Genomic DNA, 21,024 nt, shown 5'->3' with positions numbered 1-21,024 from the left:
ATTCCCCACTCTTTTGGCTACAAAAGCCTATTTTTTAACATAATCTCCATTCAATGCGACGGCCTTACATCACCCTTCTGGGAGGGTCTATGTGCCCTCATGGTACCATTCCACTGGCTGACATCAGAGCAAAGGTTTTGCTGCGTCAATAGCCTCCCCGTCATCCACGTACTACTTCCTGTAGAGTGCATCCTCAATTGGGCCGAACAGATGGAAGTGGGAAGGTGCCAAATTCGGGCTGAATGGTGTTTGAGGAAAAACAGTTCAGTGAAGTTTTATGAACTCCTCTCGGGTGCACAGTGAGGTGTTTGATTGTGGTCCATCAGTCACCTCAGATGAGATTGTCCACATGTTCCAACATTGCAGGAATCACAGCTGTGTGTGGCTGGCTGGTACACTGGAGATCAGACAGATTTGTGAGATCTTGTTGTGTTGAGCTCAATGACAGTTCTCTGTCTGGAACACACTTCCATTACAGATGCTATTTTGTAGGGTACGTATAGTGCTGCCACCTATCAGACCTTCATGAATCTGTAGGAGCAGGAGGAGGAATATTCCATGATGATGTTGTTGTTGTTGTTGTGGTCTTCAGTCCTGAGACTGGTTTGATGCAGCTGTCCATGCTACTCATCCTGTGCAAGCTTCTTCATCTCCCAGTACCTACTGCAACCTATATCCTTCTGAATCTGTTTAGTGTATTCATCTCTTGGTCTCCCTCTACGATTTTTACCCTCCATGCTGCCCTCCAATACTAAATTGGTGATCCCTTGATTCCTCAGAACATGTCCTACCAACCGATCCCTTCTTCTAGTCAAGTTGTGCCACAAACTTCTCTTCTCCCCAATTCTATTCAATGCGTCCTCATTAGTTATGTGATCTACCCATCTAATCTTCAGCATTCTTCTGTAGCGCCACATTTCAAAAGCTTCTATTCTCTTCTTGTCCAAACTAGTTATCGTCCATGTTTCACTTCCATACATGGCAACACTCCATACAAATACTTTCGGAAACGAATTCCTGACACTTAAATCTATACTCGATTTTAGCAAATTTCTCTTCTTCAGAAACGCTTTCCTTGCCATTGCCAGTCTACATTTTATATCATCTCTAGTTCGACCATCATCAGTTATTTTGCTCCCCAAATAGCAAAACTCCTTTACTACTTTAAGTGTCTCATTTCCTAATCTAATGCCCTCAGCATCACCCGATTTAATTCGACTACATTCCATTATCCTCGTTTTGCTTTTGTTGATGTTCATCTTAAACCCTCCTTTCATGACACTGTCCATTCCGTTCAACTGCTTTTCCAAGTCCGTTGCTGTCTCTGACAGAATTACATTGTCATCGGCGAACCTCAAAGTTTTTCTTTCTTCTCCATGGATTTTAATACCTACTCCGAATTTTTCTTTTCTTTCCTTCACTGCTTGCTCAATATACAGATTGAATAATATCGGGGATAGGCTACAACCCTGTCTCACTCCCTTTCCAACCACTGCTTCCCTTTCATGCCCCTCGACTCTTATAACTGCCATCTGGTTTCTGTACAAATCGTAAATAGCCTTTCGCTCCCTGTATTTTACCCCTGCCACCTTCAGAATTTGAAAGAGAGTATTCCAGTCAACATTGTCAAAAGCTTTCTGTAAGTCTACAAACGCTAGAAACGTAGGTTTGTCTTTCCTTAATCTAGCTTCTAAGATAAGTCGTAGGGTCAGTATTGCCTCACGTGTTCCAATATTTCTATGGAATTCAAACTGATCTTCCCCGAGGTCGGCTTCTACCAGTTTTTCCATTCGTCTCTAGAGAATTCGCGTTAGTATTTTGCATCCATGACTTATTAAACTGTTTGGTAATTTTCACATCTGTCAGCACCTGCTTTCTTTGGGATTGGAATTATTATATTCTTCTTGAAGTCTGAGGATCCCACAGCAAATTCCACATTATTTCAACCACAATTAGCTGAAGGGGGGGGGGGGGGAGTGTTGCGTTACTGCAGTAGCAGGTGACAAAGTACTGCATATGGCTTTAACTGATCTGATGATGGTGATAGCCCGATACACATAATGAATACACGTAATGATACGTTAACAAAAATAATATTGGTGATCAAGATTACTGTATTTCCTTCAGGGCTAAAATAGCAGTAGATCTTCTGAGACACTTCTTTTCAAAAGTTATAAAAGTATGTTGTATGGTTCAACCTAGTGTCTCTAGCCTGAAGCTCATTGGCAAGGGGCTATCATCATTGCCTCTATATCACAGAGTTCTGGTTTGAATTCCCAGTCGGGTCAGAGAGTTTCTTCACTGGAGCACTGTGTTTTCCTTATCATTTCATCTCATCTTCATTGACATGTGAGTCATTGAAATGTTGTCAAATACAGTTCTTGCACCAGGTACCCAAACAACCCCATATGGGATCTTCCAATCAGTAATGTCATACAGTCTTTTTTGTGTAGTCATAGTTCCTACCACTGTTTCAACCATTGGGCAAATTGCTACACAGTTTGTTGTGCTTTTTGACACATTATTGTTTCCGATTTGTCTGTACTGCCATACTGTTTTATCATGATGTTCTGTGTATACACCTACATACTTTATCATTTTTAGCTACTCTTTCGTTCTAACACTACAGCAATTTTTTTTTTTTTGTTTTGTTTCTTTACTGAGTCATGTAGTATGCCATGATAGAGGTTTCCCATGGTTTTTCTAAAAACATTGGGGGCAAATTTGCTGTATGACACAATCAGCCAAGTTTGCATTCATGTTTTTTCAAATTTGCCAACTGCTTTCTGTCTTGGCATTCTGGGTATCATCTTTATGGCTACTGAAGAGACTGCATACACTCACTTCCCTGTCATCTCCTGAAGTGTTGCTGCATGGTATGGGATCCTTACCTTGTAGGGTTGATGGAGGAGATCCAAAAAGTTCAAAGGAGAGCAGCTCATTCTGAATTATTGCAAAACAGAGGGCAGAGTGTCACAGGTGTGTTAAATGAATTTGGGTGGAATATTTAATAGAAATGCATTTTTTGCTGTGGCAAGGTCTTTCATGAAATTCCAGTCACAAACTTTATGCCCCACGTGCAAGAATATTTTGTTGACTCCCACAAGGCATGTGTTCTTTGAAAGTGGAGCGGTCAAGTAACAGTCTTAAAGTGGTTCTGTGAACCCTCTGCTAAATGTTTATGTATGAAATGCAGAGGAGTCTCATACATGTATGTGGCCAGCTGTCCAAACTTAGGTTTTCCACGGTTTCCTAAATTGCTCAAGCTAAATGTCAGGATGTGTTCCTTGAAAGTGCGCAGCCAATGTTGCTACTTATTACTATTTAAAGGAATTCAACACCATAACTTCACCAAACATGCAGTTTTTTTCATAACATCCATTACAGTTACTATTTTTGTGTCACACCTGTGCTTCAGAAGGCATCACACCCTACAGTTTTCTATAAAAAACCAACAAATGGTGAAAAAGTTCCATATTCCCTAATGTCCTCTCAATCCTGGTCCATCTGAAGGTGGATGACAAGCTGAGGTGGCCAACAGATCTTTTTTCCATCTGGCTGCCATAGAATGATGCATCTTCTTGTGTTGTCTCTGCCATGGCGAAATCTTGCATCACTGCTCTGTTACGCAAGTGTTTGGGTTTGATATTCCCCTGAAGTAGAACATCATCTCCATTATTGAAAGGCAAAGGTCCCGAGTTCGAGTCTCGGTCGGGCACATAGTTTTAATCTGCCAGGAAGTTTCATCATCTCCATTCGTTGACTTTCTTTTTGAGGGATATCCCTTAGCCTCATGGTAACTTCTTAGCAGCTGGAGATATCTGTTTTTCCATCTACATCAAATGTCTTCTTTAACCTTTTTGTCTCAATTGGAACTCGTTGGCAAGATACTTCCTAGTTGCTGGTTCTGACCCACATGGAATAGTTTCCAGTTTGCCACGATTTAGGAAGTGGGCTAGTATCAGCACTGTGTCACCCTCTCCCTGAATGAAGGATATGAGTTTATTGCAGCTTCTGCTTCTCTCTCTCTCTCTCTCTCTCTATATATATATATATATATCTGTGTGTGTGTGTGTGTGTGTGTGTGTTTTGGAGCTGAGGCTGATGGGAACAAATGATAGGCTTGGTCACTTTCAGGTGGATGAAAAGAGCCTAAACACCATTCTGGTAGAAGCAGAAGCTGCAATAAACTCATATCCTTCATTCAGGGAGAGGGTGACACAGTGCTGATACTAGCCCACTTCCTAAATCGTGGCAAACTGGAAACTATTCCATGTGGGTCAGAACCAGCAACTATATATATATATATATGCTTGTGTCTGTGTATGTGCGGATGGATGTGTGTGTTCATGCGAGTGTATACCCGTCCTTTTTTCCCCCTAAGGTAAGTCTTTCCGCTCCCGGGATTGGAATGACTCCTTACTCTCTCCCTAAAACCCACATCCTGTCGTCTTTCCCTCTCCTTCCCTCTTTCCTGATGAGGCAACAGTTTGTTGCGAAAGCTTGAATTTTGTGTGTGTGTTTGTGTTTGTTTGTGTGTCTATCGACCTGCCAGCGCTTTCGTTCGGTAAGTCACATCATCTTTGTTTTTAGATATATTTTTCCCACGTGGAATGTTTCCTTCTATTATATATATATATGACAAACAAAATGCTTGACCAACGATGTTCCAAACATACATGATGAATGACATGTCAGACAAACTTGTTGGTGAGGGAAGTAGACATGTAAAATCCTACCTACATGTGGCCAGGCATTTTCCTGCTGAAATTTTAGTTTTTGCTTGCACCTGAAGGGTGGTACCACAGGCTCTAAAAACAACTTGATGTAATTGTTTCCATTCAGATTATCCGAGTATTTGGGAGTCAATATCACATGCTTTATTCAACAGCATCCCAACTCATCACACTTAGGCAGTTATCCAGTTACATCAGTTAAGAGTGCAAGCTGCCAATTTGTGATCAGTGTATTTAAGATGTGGCAACATAGGGCATGCTGAAGTGATATTTGTCAAAAATGCTAATTGTGTCATCCGGTGTGTAGGTGATGGAGATCACTGGAGAGTGCTACTGAACTTATCTGTACACTATCTCTCTCCAGGCTTGTTAATGGTCTATGCTAAATGTCCTTTGAATTTTTCATTGGGCTGTGCATTGTGGGTATGCAGTTTTCAGAAATATTTAGTAGATAGCATGCCCAATGCAGCCTTTTGCTGTGATCATCATATGCTTCATTTATTAATGGCTAAGAACTGTGCTTAACTCAATTTTTTGCTAAGAATTCGTAATGGTTTCACATACCACACAGAGATAATGGAAGATATATATTTTATAACTAGAAGTACATTGATTGTTTGTATTTCTGTTTATATTTCCTGACATACCTAAGTGTGATGCTGCGTCTTAAAGTTTTCCATCTTTACTGTGGTTGTTGTTTTTGTATTGTGGCAAAAAAGTATTGTAATTGCATTGTATAGAACTTCACTATATCAATAGTAGGCAGTGAAAACTTCATAACTCCATCTATCTCTGAAAACTCATGTTTCCAGTAACCAGTAATTCCATAATCAAAGAGAGATTTGAAAGTGCATGGGTTTCTCTAACCTGTATATAACTAGGCTTCTACCATATAGTTACACATGTAGCAACTTTCTGTATCATTTTATATTATTTTTTAAGAAACTATATTTGCTATACAAATGCTTACTTAACCAAATGGAGTTACGAGGTTTTCATTTCGTACCATCGAAGTGTAAGCTGTGAAAGAAATGAAACAAACATACAAAACACTGGTGAAACTTCGGTGCTATGATACAGCTATCATATCTGCAAGTGTGGAAGACTGGAAAGAATTGGTGAATGGATTGTACAGGTTAATTGACATCAACTTTCAAGAGAGACTGTCTGCAGAGTATTAGGTAGGATAACAACAACTTGTTAAACAAAAAAATGTTCTAACAGAAAGTAAGACCAGACGTGGTTAAAACAACATGGGCTAATACTTAATTTGGATTAGACTAGCACAGTTCCTCAGTAATAGTAGTAGTTTCTGAAACTGCATCCGAAGCACATTGTCGCAGTCGCAGTAAAGAACAGAAGAAGGGGAAACTAAAGATCGGAATATGTAGCTTTGATTATTGGGGCTCTCACTATCTCTGTAGAGATAAGATTGCCATAAGTAACAGAATGTGGAGGTTGCTATTCTCCTTTCAATACATTTATGTCTTACAAATACTGACATTGGGAGAGACCGTGACAGAAATGATCAGCAGAATTTGAGATAGTGTTGGAAAAGGACAACTTCGTATGATACATATTTTACCTAGGAACAATAAGTTGTTACGAGAATGTGACTGTGGAGAAGGCAGAAGATGATGTATGTTGCAGAAAATGTACACTGAGGTATGAAATCATGCAGGGATTAGAAATGCATGTCAAGAAGCTATTGAATTCACATGAATAGATGTGAATGTTCTATGTGGGAACGTTTCCTGAGTTGCTATGGATCTTCCTCGGGAAGGAAGGAAAATTAGAGTTTCGTATGCCATCAGTATGAGGTCATTAGAGACAGACCGCATTCTTGGACAGGGTAAGGATCGAAAAGGGCTGGCCAAGAATTCTGTCGTAGTTTAGAGAATCCATTGTAAACCTAAGTCAGAATGACTGTATGAGGATTTCAGTGCCGCTTCTTCCAAATGCAAGTCCACTGCGCCGATCAAGCCATTTATTTTATTGTCTTTTTATATGATTCTGTGCGAGCCAAGGCTACATACATGGAGGTGGTACGAACTTCCCCTCGACAATTTGATTCGTATTGACAGGCTGTGTAGGCCACGACTAGGGCTTAAACATACGTAAATAGCAAGACGCAACTCTCAACCGTTTTCGAGAGAATCGGGATTGAACATTTTACGCATGCTCGCATACTTTGTACGGTTATAATAACCAAGGATTCCGCAACCAAGCGAGTAAATGCTTAGTTTCTTAAGCGCGAGGTGTGTATTTAATTCCTACTAATTGTAAGAACAAGTAAGCGTTGTACGCCTCGAAATTATGTGCTGACGAAGAACCGCTTACGAATGTAGCCCATATTTATTTTGCAATACACATTGAGAAAACCATGCACATTAAAAGATCGGCGTTCGTTACAGGTGTCGTAAGTCGCAGGAATTATTGTTTCCTGTGTTTCTGTCATCATCCTCTTTCATGCTGCGCTCCATTAAGTTACACCTTACACTTGACACACACGTAGATAAAATCTTTCCGTCGTTGAAGGTGATTGTTACCACAACACGTTTAGAGTGCGGGAAGTCGCTACTTTTCACAAACATCAGGAAAGCGTTAAATATGTCTTCTCCCCTAATACGTTCATGAGGTGGCAACACTTTAATAAACTACTCTTTAACCGTAAAATCTCTAAAGACCATTCTAATAAATGAACACAACTGTCCAACATGAGAAATATCAGTGCTTTCATCAAACTGAAGCGAAAAATGTACACCATAGCATGTTCTGATACAATTGAGACTCAGAATTTCAGAAATCTGTTCAACACGTGTAGCAACAGTTAGGTGAGGCAATTGAAGTCCCTTGAAAGACATAGACTAAATGCAGATTTATTTTCGTGACCATCGAACAGTGATTCCGTGGCACTGTTCATTGATTGCTTCTTTAACTACTTCCCCATCATTGGAAGATTTTTCCCTTTTCGATAAAACATAAGAGACTTGGTAAGAGCCCATTATCATGTTACTATTTTGCTGACTGGCTTTGTAAACGCACTTTGCTATATGGGTAATTAAGATTTTATGTCTCAACTTTTACGTATTCGTAATTCAGAATTAACAGTAAATTCACTGTCAGATTTTTTGTGCTTTGTCGAAAAATAACGTTCTTAATTACTTTCCTTGGGAACAGACGCACTACTGTTTCACAATAAACACACGGGTTTTCCTCTGAATTTGACAAAACAATACTGCTGCAGTGTTGCCATCTCATTTACGACTATGTACCTACATGACATCTGATATGTCCGTATATTCATATTTAAAGTCTCTACAGACGCAAAAAATTCTTGGCTGGCGAGGAAAAAAAAATAACGATATATTGGGTAGTAACATTTCCCCTTTATGAAAAAATTTTGTACACTGAACAGTCGCTGTTTTGAAACAAAATATTCACAATGTTACTGGGGAAGCGTGTTGCTGTTAGTGTTTGGACAATTTTAGAATCGACGAAAATGTCTTTTTATGAAGTCACCTTTATGTTCTATAGTTAACAAAGATAGTGAATGCTCTGCAGCCAATCTTATTTGAGAAGCTTTGATGTCCTCTTCGAGCTTCGGACGCTAGACTTTTGTGTGAATCGCGATTTGCGTTTTTCGGAAGTTCACTTCTTCCAGCACACAAAGTTATGTCATACATTCTGCAACAAGTACGATAACTGCCCTTGGGATCTGCTAGTAACACCCGTTAAACTGTTCTTCCTCCTCCAATACTTGTCTAAACTTCTGTTTTCGGCTTTGACTGACACTTTTGTTACTTTCTATTCTTTTACGTTGTTGAAGCCGCAATAATAACAAAATATACTAATACTACAGATACATCCCCCCCCCCTCCCGCCACTCAAAAAAGTCTTTAGAAGCTTGTGTATGTTAAGGCTAAATGAATTGAACTGATGTTGGAAGCTGTTTATCCTTTATTTTCAACATGTGTACACACTACAAAGACAGAGACACAGTCGCTGCAGGAGAGATTAAGAATGTAACAACGGAAGTAACAATGGTACAGAGATAACAGACGCGCTAAAAGTTGCCTGATCCCTGGTTTCGGTAGTCGCATGTCGGCCCCGTTCGGAGCACTTCGCGTGATTCACGATTGTTGCCAGCGTCAGGGTCTCCTCAACAGCAGCCAGTTTTCTTCTAATCGTTACGTTGTAATGCAACAACTTCAATTTCCGCTCTTTGCAACAAAGAAGTACCGCATATGAAAATGATTGTCTCGTAGCGAGCATTCCCGTATCTATGTTACTTCCGTGTGAAATTTCTACTTTAGGAGGCAGCAGCTCATCAGCACATACGGTTTGGCAATTTTGCTTTTTTTAATTTCGTACCTTTTAATTTTTCTTTCTTAGACAAAAGTCCCAACGTTTTACAGAGGAATCGGAAATTCGTCCCTATAGTTTGGAAAAAAAGAGGCGAAAGTCCCTAAGCGTATTGACATTTCCCTACGGTTGACAAGTGTGTATTGCTCCTCCCAGTCACTGTTAAAACCAAGTTATCTTTTAGCCGTATTGTATTAAGAATAATCGATCACACGCAAGACACGTAACTAAAGTACACTGCTCTCTCGAGCTGTAAACTGGATAGCGCCAAAAACGTTGCACAGGTAGAAGCTATCGTTATAAACAACTGTGTTCAAAAAGAGCGAACTTATTGTTTGCGGCAAAGTTTTGTGACTCTGTCTCCCACGGTCAAAAATTGATCCCTGATATTTACCCCAGTCAACGAACGCCAAAATAGGTTGAATAGGGAAAAAATCTTGTTGTAGCAAATTTTTGTGCAGTAGTAGAAGGGAGTGTCTTGAACAACGTACTAAAACTCCAGACCGGTGGGGTGTCAAGGTTTACTGTTTGGGGAGGGGGCCTTTAAAGGTCACTAATTGTTTTTCTTGAATATATCGAAAAGCCGCGGCACGTAGTGAAAATGTTTCCCATTACAAAATTGGACTGTATTAAATAGCTTACAAAAGAGACCCAGCTCATTTTTTCTCCACGTTGCGGGGGATGGAAAAATCGCAATTGTTAAAAATACTCATTTAATGGTACAAAATTGATGTTTACTGTCAAACAAAGTAGGTCAAGAACAAAAAGTTTATGTTTGTACCACAACACAGTGCAGTACAGCCGCATTAAGCGATAAATCTCGTTCTTGGCATGTAACTGGATGGAGAGTAGAAATGCGAAGGAAGGTAGGTCGCCAGATTGTGGTCATGCACTTCCATCCTTCATAATTCTGCAAACTGAGGAGCAAGCAGGCGATACTCCACCTCGTCTACCGCATTACGTCGCAAGAAGCAACTACAGGGTGTTTCACGATAGTTATGGCCACCCTCCACAGGTGACGCAGTGCGCAGAAGTGCCTTGGTGAAAGGTTATTTTACACAAAGTGCATTGACAATACATGGAATACGCATCTGATAACTAATAATACTAGCGCGAGACACGCATGTGAACAGAATCTACATAAATCTCTGCACTGTCTACACTTTGTAGGGCAACTGATTCTTAGTCATCCGGCACGGCAGCTGCAGCATCCTTCCAGGAAAGGCAACTTCCCCCACCACATATAATGCTCGAATTTCATTTTGCCCCGAGCATTTCCTGTCGAGTTGCCTTATGTGAGCAGACAAAGTAATTTGACTGACCTCATGTTTCTACAGTGGAGTTATCTTCAGTTTATTAAATGAGCGCTAATTTGCAGTTGTCAGGTGAACTATTATGTAAAAATGTTGAATGCTGGAATTGTCAACTGTTTACCACACTGCAGCGCTTGTCAAACGTGTAACATGCTATCAATAATTATTCGAGAATGTCTGTTTCAGTGCCTCCACTAAGGTTACCTTTTTCGGAAGAACACTACAGCTGCCGTACAGGAAGACTAAGAATCAATTTTCCCTCTAGCAGTGTAGAACAGTGTGCAGATACTTATGTAGGTTCTGCCCATACGCGTTTCTTCGTGCCTTAGTATTATAAGTAACTCACATGTATAAGCAAGTCATGTAGTGTTAATGTGCTTTGTATGAAATAAACAGACCCCCCCCCCCCCCCATCCCTCCCTCCCAGGGCATGTCTACGCACTGCGTCACCAGTTATACATAAGGCGCGCTGCGGAGTGTCGGTGTAACTTTTTGAAACACCCTGCAGTTGCTTCTTGTGACATAGAGAGGAAGATAGAGTAGGGAATTACCTGCTGTTCAGTTTGCAGACCTGTGAAGAAGGGAAATGCATGACACGCAGTCTGGCGACTTACCTTTCCTCGCGCTTCTACCGTTTATCCCCGCCCCCTCCAACCTGTTACGCCTCCAGAAAGTAATTTATCCATTAATACGTCTGTAATGCACGTAAGTGTGGTCCACATGTTAAATGTGTGTTCTTCATTTAGCGGCCAACATTAATTTTATTCCATTAAAACACTTATTTAAAATAATTTCCGATTTTTCTATATCCTACAACGTGGAGACTATAAGTCCAAGAGTAAAAATCAGCCAGACCTTTTTAGTAGGAACTGAACGTAATTTAACTTAAAACTGCTAAAGCTTTTCCGTAGAAGCCGCGAGTTTCAGGATATCCAAGAAAACTTAAAATGTGACCTTCAAGCTCCCCATCCCCCTCACCCACACCCCAACGCTCAGACTCACCAGCCAGCTTGTTTAGTATGTTGGCCCATTATCTACATGGAATTTCAGCAAAATGGTAAGGTTCTGTATTCGATTCTGCTTGGACTACTAATGTTCTGGATACATTGATGGATGTAGAAAAATAGCTCCAGTATTACATAACAACTGTGTGATGGACCAGGATGTGATCCCAGAACCATGCCTTTTTTGCGAAGTGCTTTTACGGACTGAGCTATCCAGGCACGAGTCATGACCAGCGCTCACAGCTTCACTTTGAACTTTGCTAGTCCAGCAAGGTATGCGGCAAAACTTTCGTGAAGCTCAGAAAGTAGGAGACAGGTACTGTTGGAAGTAAATCTGTGAGTTGAGTTGTAACTCAGTGAGAGCTCAGACCACGGAAAACAACCTTCCAAGTTACGAGTCCCAGTCCAACACACAGTTTTAATTGACCAGAAGGATCCAAAATAGGACTCACTCTTGTGCAGACTGAAAGATTCATTCAGTTTCGACATTATTATTGTTTGAGATGACTAACACAATAACAATTCCATGTAGTGGCATCAGAGAGAGATGAAAAAATGTTTAGTCATATGGTTAAGTTTTGATGTGGATGGTCCCTAGTTGGCAGTCATCAGTCTCTTGGGAAGACTGCCCCCAACAAATATTTTAAAACTGGCTGTGCTGATTTTGTGGGCTTAACATATGCAGCTTCTCAAGAGTTTAAACTTTGGATGTCTCCAGCAGTTACTGTACTTGTTGCTGTTGATTTTAATGACGTCCAATAACAGTGTGACAAACTATTGTTTCTCACAGTATTTCAATAATTTCTGTATTGTAAAGTAACGACTAATGCTTTTGTTATCAGATAATGCTGTTATTGAACAAATGTGATACAGAATGTTAATTGTGGCTGGTTGAGATGCTCTACTCTGTCAGCATTAAGTAATAATTAGTGTGACTGTAAAATGTAGTGTGTACTGTGTTTGCTTGTTAGTCATTGTGACAATAGTAAAACTGTTGTTGGGTTGTGAAAACAGTTTGTTGATGGGCAGTTTTAAAACTATTGTTAAAAGCTTTCTACTAGCAAATAAGAATGTGTAAACATAATATACAGGTGTATCCAAAGAGCTGTAAGAATACTTTCTTGAACATTTATATTATTTTGCACCTTTGTTCACTGCCACAAATGTATTACTTCAGTACCATATAAATGTTTTAGTTGATAAAATAATACAGCCTATTAGTGGAATTATTGTCTTAAATGTTATACCTTTTAACATAAAATAAATAAAATGAACTGCATTAATTGATGGTTAGCACTTTTAATTTATATCCACCCTCTTTCTTTTCTTTTCAGTTGAAGCACGAAACTTATTCAAAGAATATGTAAATGACCTTGCCACTATGCGCAATGAGGATGTAAGTAGTTACCCAACGTTTACCATTTCTAGAAATATATATTGTACAACATTGGTATACATACATGTTATTACTGAGTCACAAAATTGACATCTGACAAAAAAAAGCAGAATTGCATTGGGACTTGATAGTATAGTAATAAAGAAATGAATCAACATTCTTGCATCTCCACAGTAAACCAACAAAGAGATACATAAAGGAGAAAAATGATCAGTTATAGCTATGGGTCAGGTGGCAAAAGCATCATTTTTGCAAGAGAGGAATGGAATATGATTTTATTAAAATATGGCTTGTAGAGAAAATGCTTTATAGTCTACTAATCTTCATACTTCAGTTGTAAGGCATAGCTTAATATCCAAATAAATTGTTATATGAACAAACTATAAACTCAGTACTTAAATTTTCCATGTGATCCACATATCATTTTAAACTAAACTGTAAATTTTATGTATTTCTTTAAAATATAGACCTTGTGATGAATTTCTTTGTTTCATTACTACCTTTAAGTCACACTCACTGTTGTGAGAAAAGTACTATAGTCTCATGGAAAGTGATCAGTTTTTTGTAAGGTCCAGTCTCAGCCATTTTAACACAGTACATAGGGTGAAAGTTCTCAATTATTGTGTGGAACATGAGGCAAGAAACATCTGAAGAAAGTAAAGTAAGCCGGCCGCGGTGGTCTCGTGGTTCTAGGCGCGCAGTCCGGAACCGTGCGACTGCTACGGTCGCAGGTTCGAATCCTGCCTCGGGCATGGATGTGTGTGATGTCCTTAGGTTAGTTAGGTTTAAGTAGTTCTAAGTTCTAGGGGACTGATAACCACAGCAGTTGAGTCCCATAGTGCTCCGAGCCATTTTTAGAAAGTAAAGTAAGCCACCACATAAGGCTCTGGCTTTAATATTTCTTAAAAATGGTATCTTTGGTAATGCAGATTTACTGGTGAATAATTGATTGTGATTGGTCAAATATTTGAGCTGTGCAAAAGCAAGACGCCTTACAAAGTACACCATGATTTTTTATCCAAATTTTTATAGCCAAAAATAGCGACTAAAATTGACAAATAGGATATCACTTCACCGGTGTCAGGTCTAATTTTGCAAAATACTATTTAATTGCTTGAAATTAATCATTAATTAAGAAAAATCTATTTATTAACTGAAAAATTTATTTCAGTATTATTTTTACTTGTTGGTGAATGAAGTTTGTGGAGACAGCTTGATCTCTTATCTAGACCGTGGTCAATGGTAAGTTGAAAGCTAATGTTTTGTTTGGAAGTTCGTGAGATTCTGTAAGAAGCTATCATACTACTCCTGGAGAGTGATTTAATATCTTCCATCAGTCGTATGTGGGAACAGTGAGGTTTGTGTGATCTTACATACTCTACATTGTGACTGGCTGATAGACGAAAATCTAGTAGATGCATAGTTGATTTGTGTATTTGCAAAGCTAAAGTATCATATTTGGCTATTTCAGTAATCATACTTAATAACAAAAATGTATGGTTTAATGTGATGATGCAGAGTGTTGAAGATCAGTAAAAAAATATCATTTTAGGTATGATTTGTTGCGAAAATGTTTTGGGACGTGTGACTCCACTGACTAAAACTGTTATCAAAAAGAAGTGTGTTGGGATTAGGATATTTTTGTCTGTGGAGCCATAGTTCTTTATGTGGTAAATGAACTGGCATTTAAGATTATATGTGAACCTTGGCTGTAAGAAACGAGTCAAAATTCAATTTCAGCCATGAGTAACATGTCATTTAGCAATATTAGTAAACTGATGACCTCAGATTTATGAGATTTTTGTTTGGGAAAGGAGACAGTATCAAAAAAATCATGGAGTTTGCATTATTTTTCACATGGTTTTCGCTAATTTTCATGTGTCTACTCTTTCCACATGTTTCAGGCCGCCAGTTTGCATGTTTACATCCCGAGACACAATATTTGCCTTGGAAACTTGTGGGAGCCAAAGTGTATGGACTTACTTTGTGAATCTGTAACATCTAATCTGCCATCCATTTCGCCTCCTTGATTACAATTGAAGCAAGCAACCTCTCTAGACATTTGTGAAGGACATTACAAAAGTCACTTCTCATTTACCACCCTTCGTGAAATATCACTTGTTGGACTTTGAAAGTCACTATAGTTTTCTAGATCTTGTGTGAGGTACTTTCTAACTATTGATAGTAGAATTTATCTTGAACATCTTACCATCATCATCATCTATTTATCATCCACTGCTGGATATTGGTCTTTGCTGGGCTTAGTATTTATCATTTTGCAGCAAAGTTTGTCCTGTTTGTTCCTTTATGTTATCAGTTCATCTACCATGAAGATGTCTTATAAGACTTCTCTTATCATGTGGGAGCCAACTCAAAATATTCTTAGACCATTTCCATCATTTCGTCACAGTATGTGGCCAGCTCTTCTCTAGTTATGTTTCATAACAGCACTCAACTCCTATCTTTTCTCGTACTGTTTCTTTGTTTCTCTGTGCCTTCTGCGTTATGCTCAACATGCATCTTTCCACTGGCTGTTGAAAAATGCTCAAGTTCTGAACAGACTACAAAATTATGTTCGTGTTTCACTTCTGTAAGGATTGGCAGTATACACATTCAAGTCAGTATAACTTTCACAAAAAAATTAGTTAGTAGTGGCATCTGGTGACACCAATTCCCTATCACTTGAGCTCTGTAAGTATGCAGGAGTGGCAACCCATGAAAGAAGTACTGCATAAGTTGTTCTTGCAATCTTGAGACTGGGAACTGACATGGAGTAGTTAAGCCCTCCACACTAAACTATCCTGTGCAAATTTCTTCTTGTCTACATAACTGCTGTAGTCTACATCCATTTTAACAGACTTACTGAATGAAATTTTCACTCTACAGCGGAGTGTGCGCTGATATGAAATTTCCAGGCAGATTAAAACTGTGTGCCGGACCGAGACTCGAACTCGGGACCTTTGCCTTTCGCGGGCAAGTGCTCTACCGACTGAGCTACCCAAGCACGACTCACGCCCCATCCTCACAGCTTTACTTCTGCCAGTACCTCGTCTCCTACCTTTCAAACTTTACAGAAGCTCTCCTGCGAACCTTGCAGAACTAGCACTCCTGAAAGAAAGGATATTGCGGAGACATGGCTTAGCCACAGCCTGGGGGATGTTTCTAGAATGAAATTTTCACTCTACAGCGGAGTGTGCGCTGATATGAAACTTCCTGGCAGATTAAAACTGTGTGCCGGACCGAGACTTGAACTCGGGAAAGGCAAAGGTCCCGAGTTCGAGTCTCGGTCCGGCACACAGTTTTAATCTGCCAGGAAGTTTCAGACTTACTGTTGTCAATCCTTGATCTCCCTCTACAATTTTACCCTGACACCCCCCCCCCCCTCCTCCATCTCCAATACCAAATGACATTTCCTTGAAGTCCCACGGTGTGTCCTATCAATTGATCCCTTCTTGTAGTCAAAACAAAACTAAACTCTGCCCAAACAGGCCATGAAGGCCCAACTGTACCGACAGGCCACTGTATCATCCTCAGCCTCCAGGTGTCACTGGATATGGAGTAGCACAAGGCTGGCACACTGCCTTCCTGGGCGTATGGCAGTTTATGAGAGAGACCAGAGCTCAGTGAAGTAGCTCATCAGTTTACTGAGTGCCCCCTGCTTGCCAACAGCGCTCAGCAGACCAGATGGTCTCCCATCCAAGTGTTAGCCCAGCCCGACAGTACTTAACTTTGATGATCTGGCTGGAACTGGTGTTACCATTGGCGAAGACTGCCAGTCTCGCTAGCGGGATGAAAGCAGAGCTCTCCATCTGCACCATCGTCGACAAGACTGACTGCGGACCTTTGGTACAGAGCCGAGTGGAGGGTCTGAATCAGAGGCTGAGACGGTTCTGCGACCATGTGGGCTGCAGATTCCTCGACTTGCGCCATAGGGTGGTGGGGTTTCGGGTTCCGCTGGATAGGTCAGGAGTCCACTACACGCAACAAACGGCTACACGGGTAGCAGGGGTTGTGTGGCGTGGGCTGGGTGGTTTTTTAGGTTAGATGGCCTTGGGCAAGTAGACAAAGGGCAACAGCCTCAACGGGTGCGGGACAAAGTCAGGACATGCGGGGACCAAGCAGCAATCGGTATTGTAATTGTCAACTGTCGAAGCTGCGTTGGTAAAGTACCGGAACTTCAAGCGCTGATAGAAAGCACCGAAGCTGAAATCGTTATAGGTACAGAAAGCTGGCTGAAGCCAGAGATAGATTCTGCCGAAATTTTTACAAAGGTACAGACGGTGTTTAGAAAGGATAGATTGCATGCAACCGGTGGTGGTGTGTTCGTCGCTGTTAGTAGTAGTTTATCCTGTAGTGAAGTAGAAGTGGATAGTTCCTGTGAATTATTATGGGTGGAGGTTACACTCAACAACCAATCTAGGTTAATAATTGGCTCCTTTTACCGACCTCCCAACTCAGCAGCATTAGTGGCAGAACTACTGAGAGAAAATCTGGAATACATTCCACATAAATTTCCTCAGCATGTTATAGTCTTAGGTGGAGATTTCCATTTAGCAGATATAGATTGAGACACTCAGATGTTTAGGACGGGTGGTAGGGACAGAGCATCGAGTGACATTATACTGAGTGCACTATCCGAAAGTTACCTCGAGCAATTAAACAGAGAACCGACTCGTGGAAATAACATCTTGGACCTACTGATAACAAACAGACCCGTATTTTTGGACTCTGTAAGTGCAGAACAGGGAATCAGTGATCATAAGGCCGTTGCAGCATCCCTGAATATGGAAGTTAATAGGAACATAAAAAAAGGGAGGAAGGTTTATCTGTTTAGCAAGAGTAATAGAAGGCAGATTTCAGACTACCTAACAGATCAAAACGAAAATTTCTGTTCCGGCACTGACAATGTTGAGTGTTTATGGAAAAAGTTCAAGGCAATAGTAAAATGCTTTCTAGAAAGGTACGTGCCAAGTCAAATTGTGAGCGACGCGAAAAACCCACCGTGGTACAACAACAAAGTTAGGAAACTACTGCGAAAGCAAAGAGAGCTTCACTCCAAGTTTAAACGCAGCCAAAACCTCTCAGACAAACATAAGCTAAACGATGTCAAAGTTAGCGTAAGGAGGGCTATGCGTGAAGCGTTCAGTGAATTCGAAAGTAAAATTCTATGTACCGACTTGACAGAAAATCGTAGGAAGTTCTGGTCTTACGTTAAATCAGTAAGTGGCTCGAAACAGCATATCCAGACACTCCGGGATGATGATGGCATTGAAACAGAGGATGACACGCGTAAAGCTGAAATACTAAACACCTTTTTCCAAAGCTGTTTCTCAGAGGAAGACCGCACTGCAGTTCCTTCTCTAAATCCTCGCACAAACGAAAAAATGGCTGACATCGAAATAAGTGTCCAAGGAATAGAAAAGCAACTGGAATCACTCAACAGAGGAAAGTCCACTGGACCTGACGGGATACCAATTCGATTCTACACAGAGTACGCGAAAGAACTTGCCCCCTTCTAACAGCCGTGTACCGCAAGTCTCTAGAGGAACGCTGGGTTCCAAATGATTGGAAAAGAGCACAGGTAGTCCCAGTCTTCAAGAAGGGTCGTCGAGCAGATGCGCAAAACTACAGACCTATATCTCTGACGTCGATCTGTTGTAGAATTTTAGAACATGTTTTTTGCTCGAGTATCATGTCGTTTTTGGAAACCCAGAATCTACTATGTAGGAATCAACATGGATTCCGGAAACAGCGGTCGTGTGAGACCCAACTCGCTTTATTTGTTCATGAGACCCAGAAAATATTAGATGCTGGCTCCCAGGTAGATGCTATTTTTCTTGACTTCCGGAAGGCGTTCGATACAGTTCCGCACAGTCGCCTGATAAACAAAGTAAGAGCCTACGGAATATCTGACCAGCTGTGTGGCTCGATTGAAGAGTTTTTATCAAACAGAACACAGCATGGTGTTATCAATGGAGAGACGTCTACAGACGTTAAAGTAACCTCTGGCGTGCCACAGGGGAGTGTTATGGGACCATTGCTTTTCACAGTATATATAAATGACCTAGTAGATAGTGTCGGAAGTTCCATGCGGCTTTTCGCGGATGATGCTGTAGTATACAGAGAAGTTGCAGCATTAGAAAATTGTAGCGAAATGCAGGAAGATCTGCAGCGGATAGGCACTTGGTGCAGGGAGTGGCAACTGTCCCTTAACATAGACAAATGTAATGTATTGCGAATACATAGAAAGAAGGATCCTTTATTGTATGATTATATGATAGCGGAACAAACACTGGTAGCAGTTACTTCTGTAAAATATCTGGGAGTATGCGTGCGGAACGATTTGAAGTGGAATGATCATATAAAATTAATTGTTGGTAAGGCGCGTACCAGGTTGAGATTCATTGGGAGAGTGCTTAGAAAATGTAGTCCATCAACAAAGGAGGTGGCTTACAAAACACTCGTTCGACCTATACTTGAGTATTGCTCGTCAGTGTGGGATCCGTACCAGATCGGGTTGACGGAGGAGATAGAGAAGATCCAAAGAAGAGCGGCGCGTTTCGTCACAGGGTTATTTGGTAACCGTGATAGCGTTACGGAGATGTTTAATAAACTCAAGTGGCAGACTCTGCAAGAGAGGCGCTCTGCATCGCGGTGTAGCTTGCTCGCCAGGTTTCGAGAGGGTGCGTTTCTGGATGAGGTATCGAATATATTGCTTCCCCCTACTTATAGCTCCCGAGGAGATCACGAATGTAAAATTAGAGAGATTAGAGCGCGCACGGAGGCTTTCAGACAGTCGTTCTTCCCGCGAACCATACGCGACTGGAACAGGAAAGGGAGGTAATGACAGTGGCACGTAAAGTGCCCTCCGCCACACACCGTTGGGTGGCTTGCGGAGTATAAATGTAGATGTAGATGTAGAATAAAGCTGTTGGCTTCTTGTAGTCAAGTTGTAACAGAAATTTCTTTTCTCTACATTTTGATTCAGTACCACCTCATTATCAATCTCTCCTTCTAAAAGCTTTTGGTGTCTTATTATCTGAATTGTTCATCATCCACAGTCTACTTCCTCAGATGGCTAAACTCCAGACAAATACCTTCAGAAAAGACTTCGTAACATATAAGTTTCTGTTGGACGTCAACAATGTCTTTTTTTTTCTCAGAAATTCTTTTCTTGCTGATTCTAGCCTGCATTTTATATTCTCTCTGTTTTGGTTGTCAGCATTTATTTTTCTGGTCAAATAGTGGAACTCGTCTAATAATTGTAATGTCTCATTTCTTAATCTAATTCCCTATGTATTGTGTTATTTAATTCAACTACATTGCATTATCCTTGTTGTACTTTCCTTGATATTCACCTTATAATATCTTTTCAAGAGACTGCCCGTTCTATTCATTTCCCCTTCCAAGTTCTTTGCTATCTCTGACAGTATTAGAGTATCATAGCCAAAACACAGTCATCCTATTCTTTTCCCATGAAATTAAATTCTCTTCTTGATTGTCGCTTTCGTATCCACTTGCTCAGTGGACATATTGAATAATATTGGGGTTAGGCTACAACCCTACATTTCATCTACTCCTGCCCTTCCACGTCCTTCGCCTCCTCTTACAGCAGTCTGGTTTTTGTATAAGTTGCAGATAACCTTTGACGCCATAATTTTATCTGTATTACCTTTTAGATTTTCAAAGGGTAAATATTCACGTACAGAAACCAGATGGCAGTTATGAGAGTCGAGGGGCATGAAAGGGAAGCAGTGGTTGGGAAGGGAGTGAGACAGGGTTGTAGTAGTTTCCAACTTTGTTGTTGTACCACGGTGGGTTTTTCCCGTCCCTCACAGTTTTACTCGGCACGTACCTGTCTAAAACGCATTTTACGATTGCCTTGAACTTTTTCCATAAACACTCAACATTGTCAATGTCGGAACAGAAATTTTCGTTTTGATCTGTTAGGTAGTCTGAAATCTGCCTTCTATTACTTTTACTAAACAGATAAACCTTTCTTCCTTTTTTTTGTATTCCTATTAACTTCCATACTCAGGGATGCTGCAACGGCCTTATGATCACTGATTCCCTGTTCTGCACATAAAGAGTCGAAAAGTTCGGGTCTGTTTGTTATCAGTAGGTCCAACATGTTATCTCCACGCGTCGGTTCTCTGTTTAATTGCTCGAGGTAATTTTCGGATAGTGCACTCAGTATAATGTCACTCGAT

General features: G+C 40.5%; 1 protein-coding gene across 1 annotated transcript in view; it reads left to right on the top strand.

Annotated features, from left to right (window-relative positions):
• The window catches only part of LOC126259466 (ankyrin repeat domain-containing protein SOWAHA), a 433,101-nt gene that overhangs the window by 7,334 nt on the left and 404,743 nt on the right, over positions 1-21,024 (top strand). The window contains exon 2 of the mRNA XM_049956333.1: positions 12,753-12,814. Within this exon, the coding sequence (XP_049812290.1) occupies positions 12,753-12,814 (62 nt within the window). The remainder of the gene's footprint in view (positions 1-12,752; positions 12,815-21,024) is intronic.

The sequence above is a fragment of the Schistocerca nitens genome, chromosome 1 (assembly GCF_023898315.1).
Source record: "Schistocerca nitens isolate TAMUIC-IGC-003100 chromosome 1, iqSchNite1.1, whole genome shotgun sequence".
Lineage (NCBI taxonomy): Eukaryota > Metazoa > Arthropoda > Insecta > Orthoptera > Acrididae > Schistocerca > Schistocerca nitens.
Note: the sequence above shows the minus strand (reverse complement) of the source record. Positions and strands in the feature narration are given on the sequence as shown.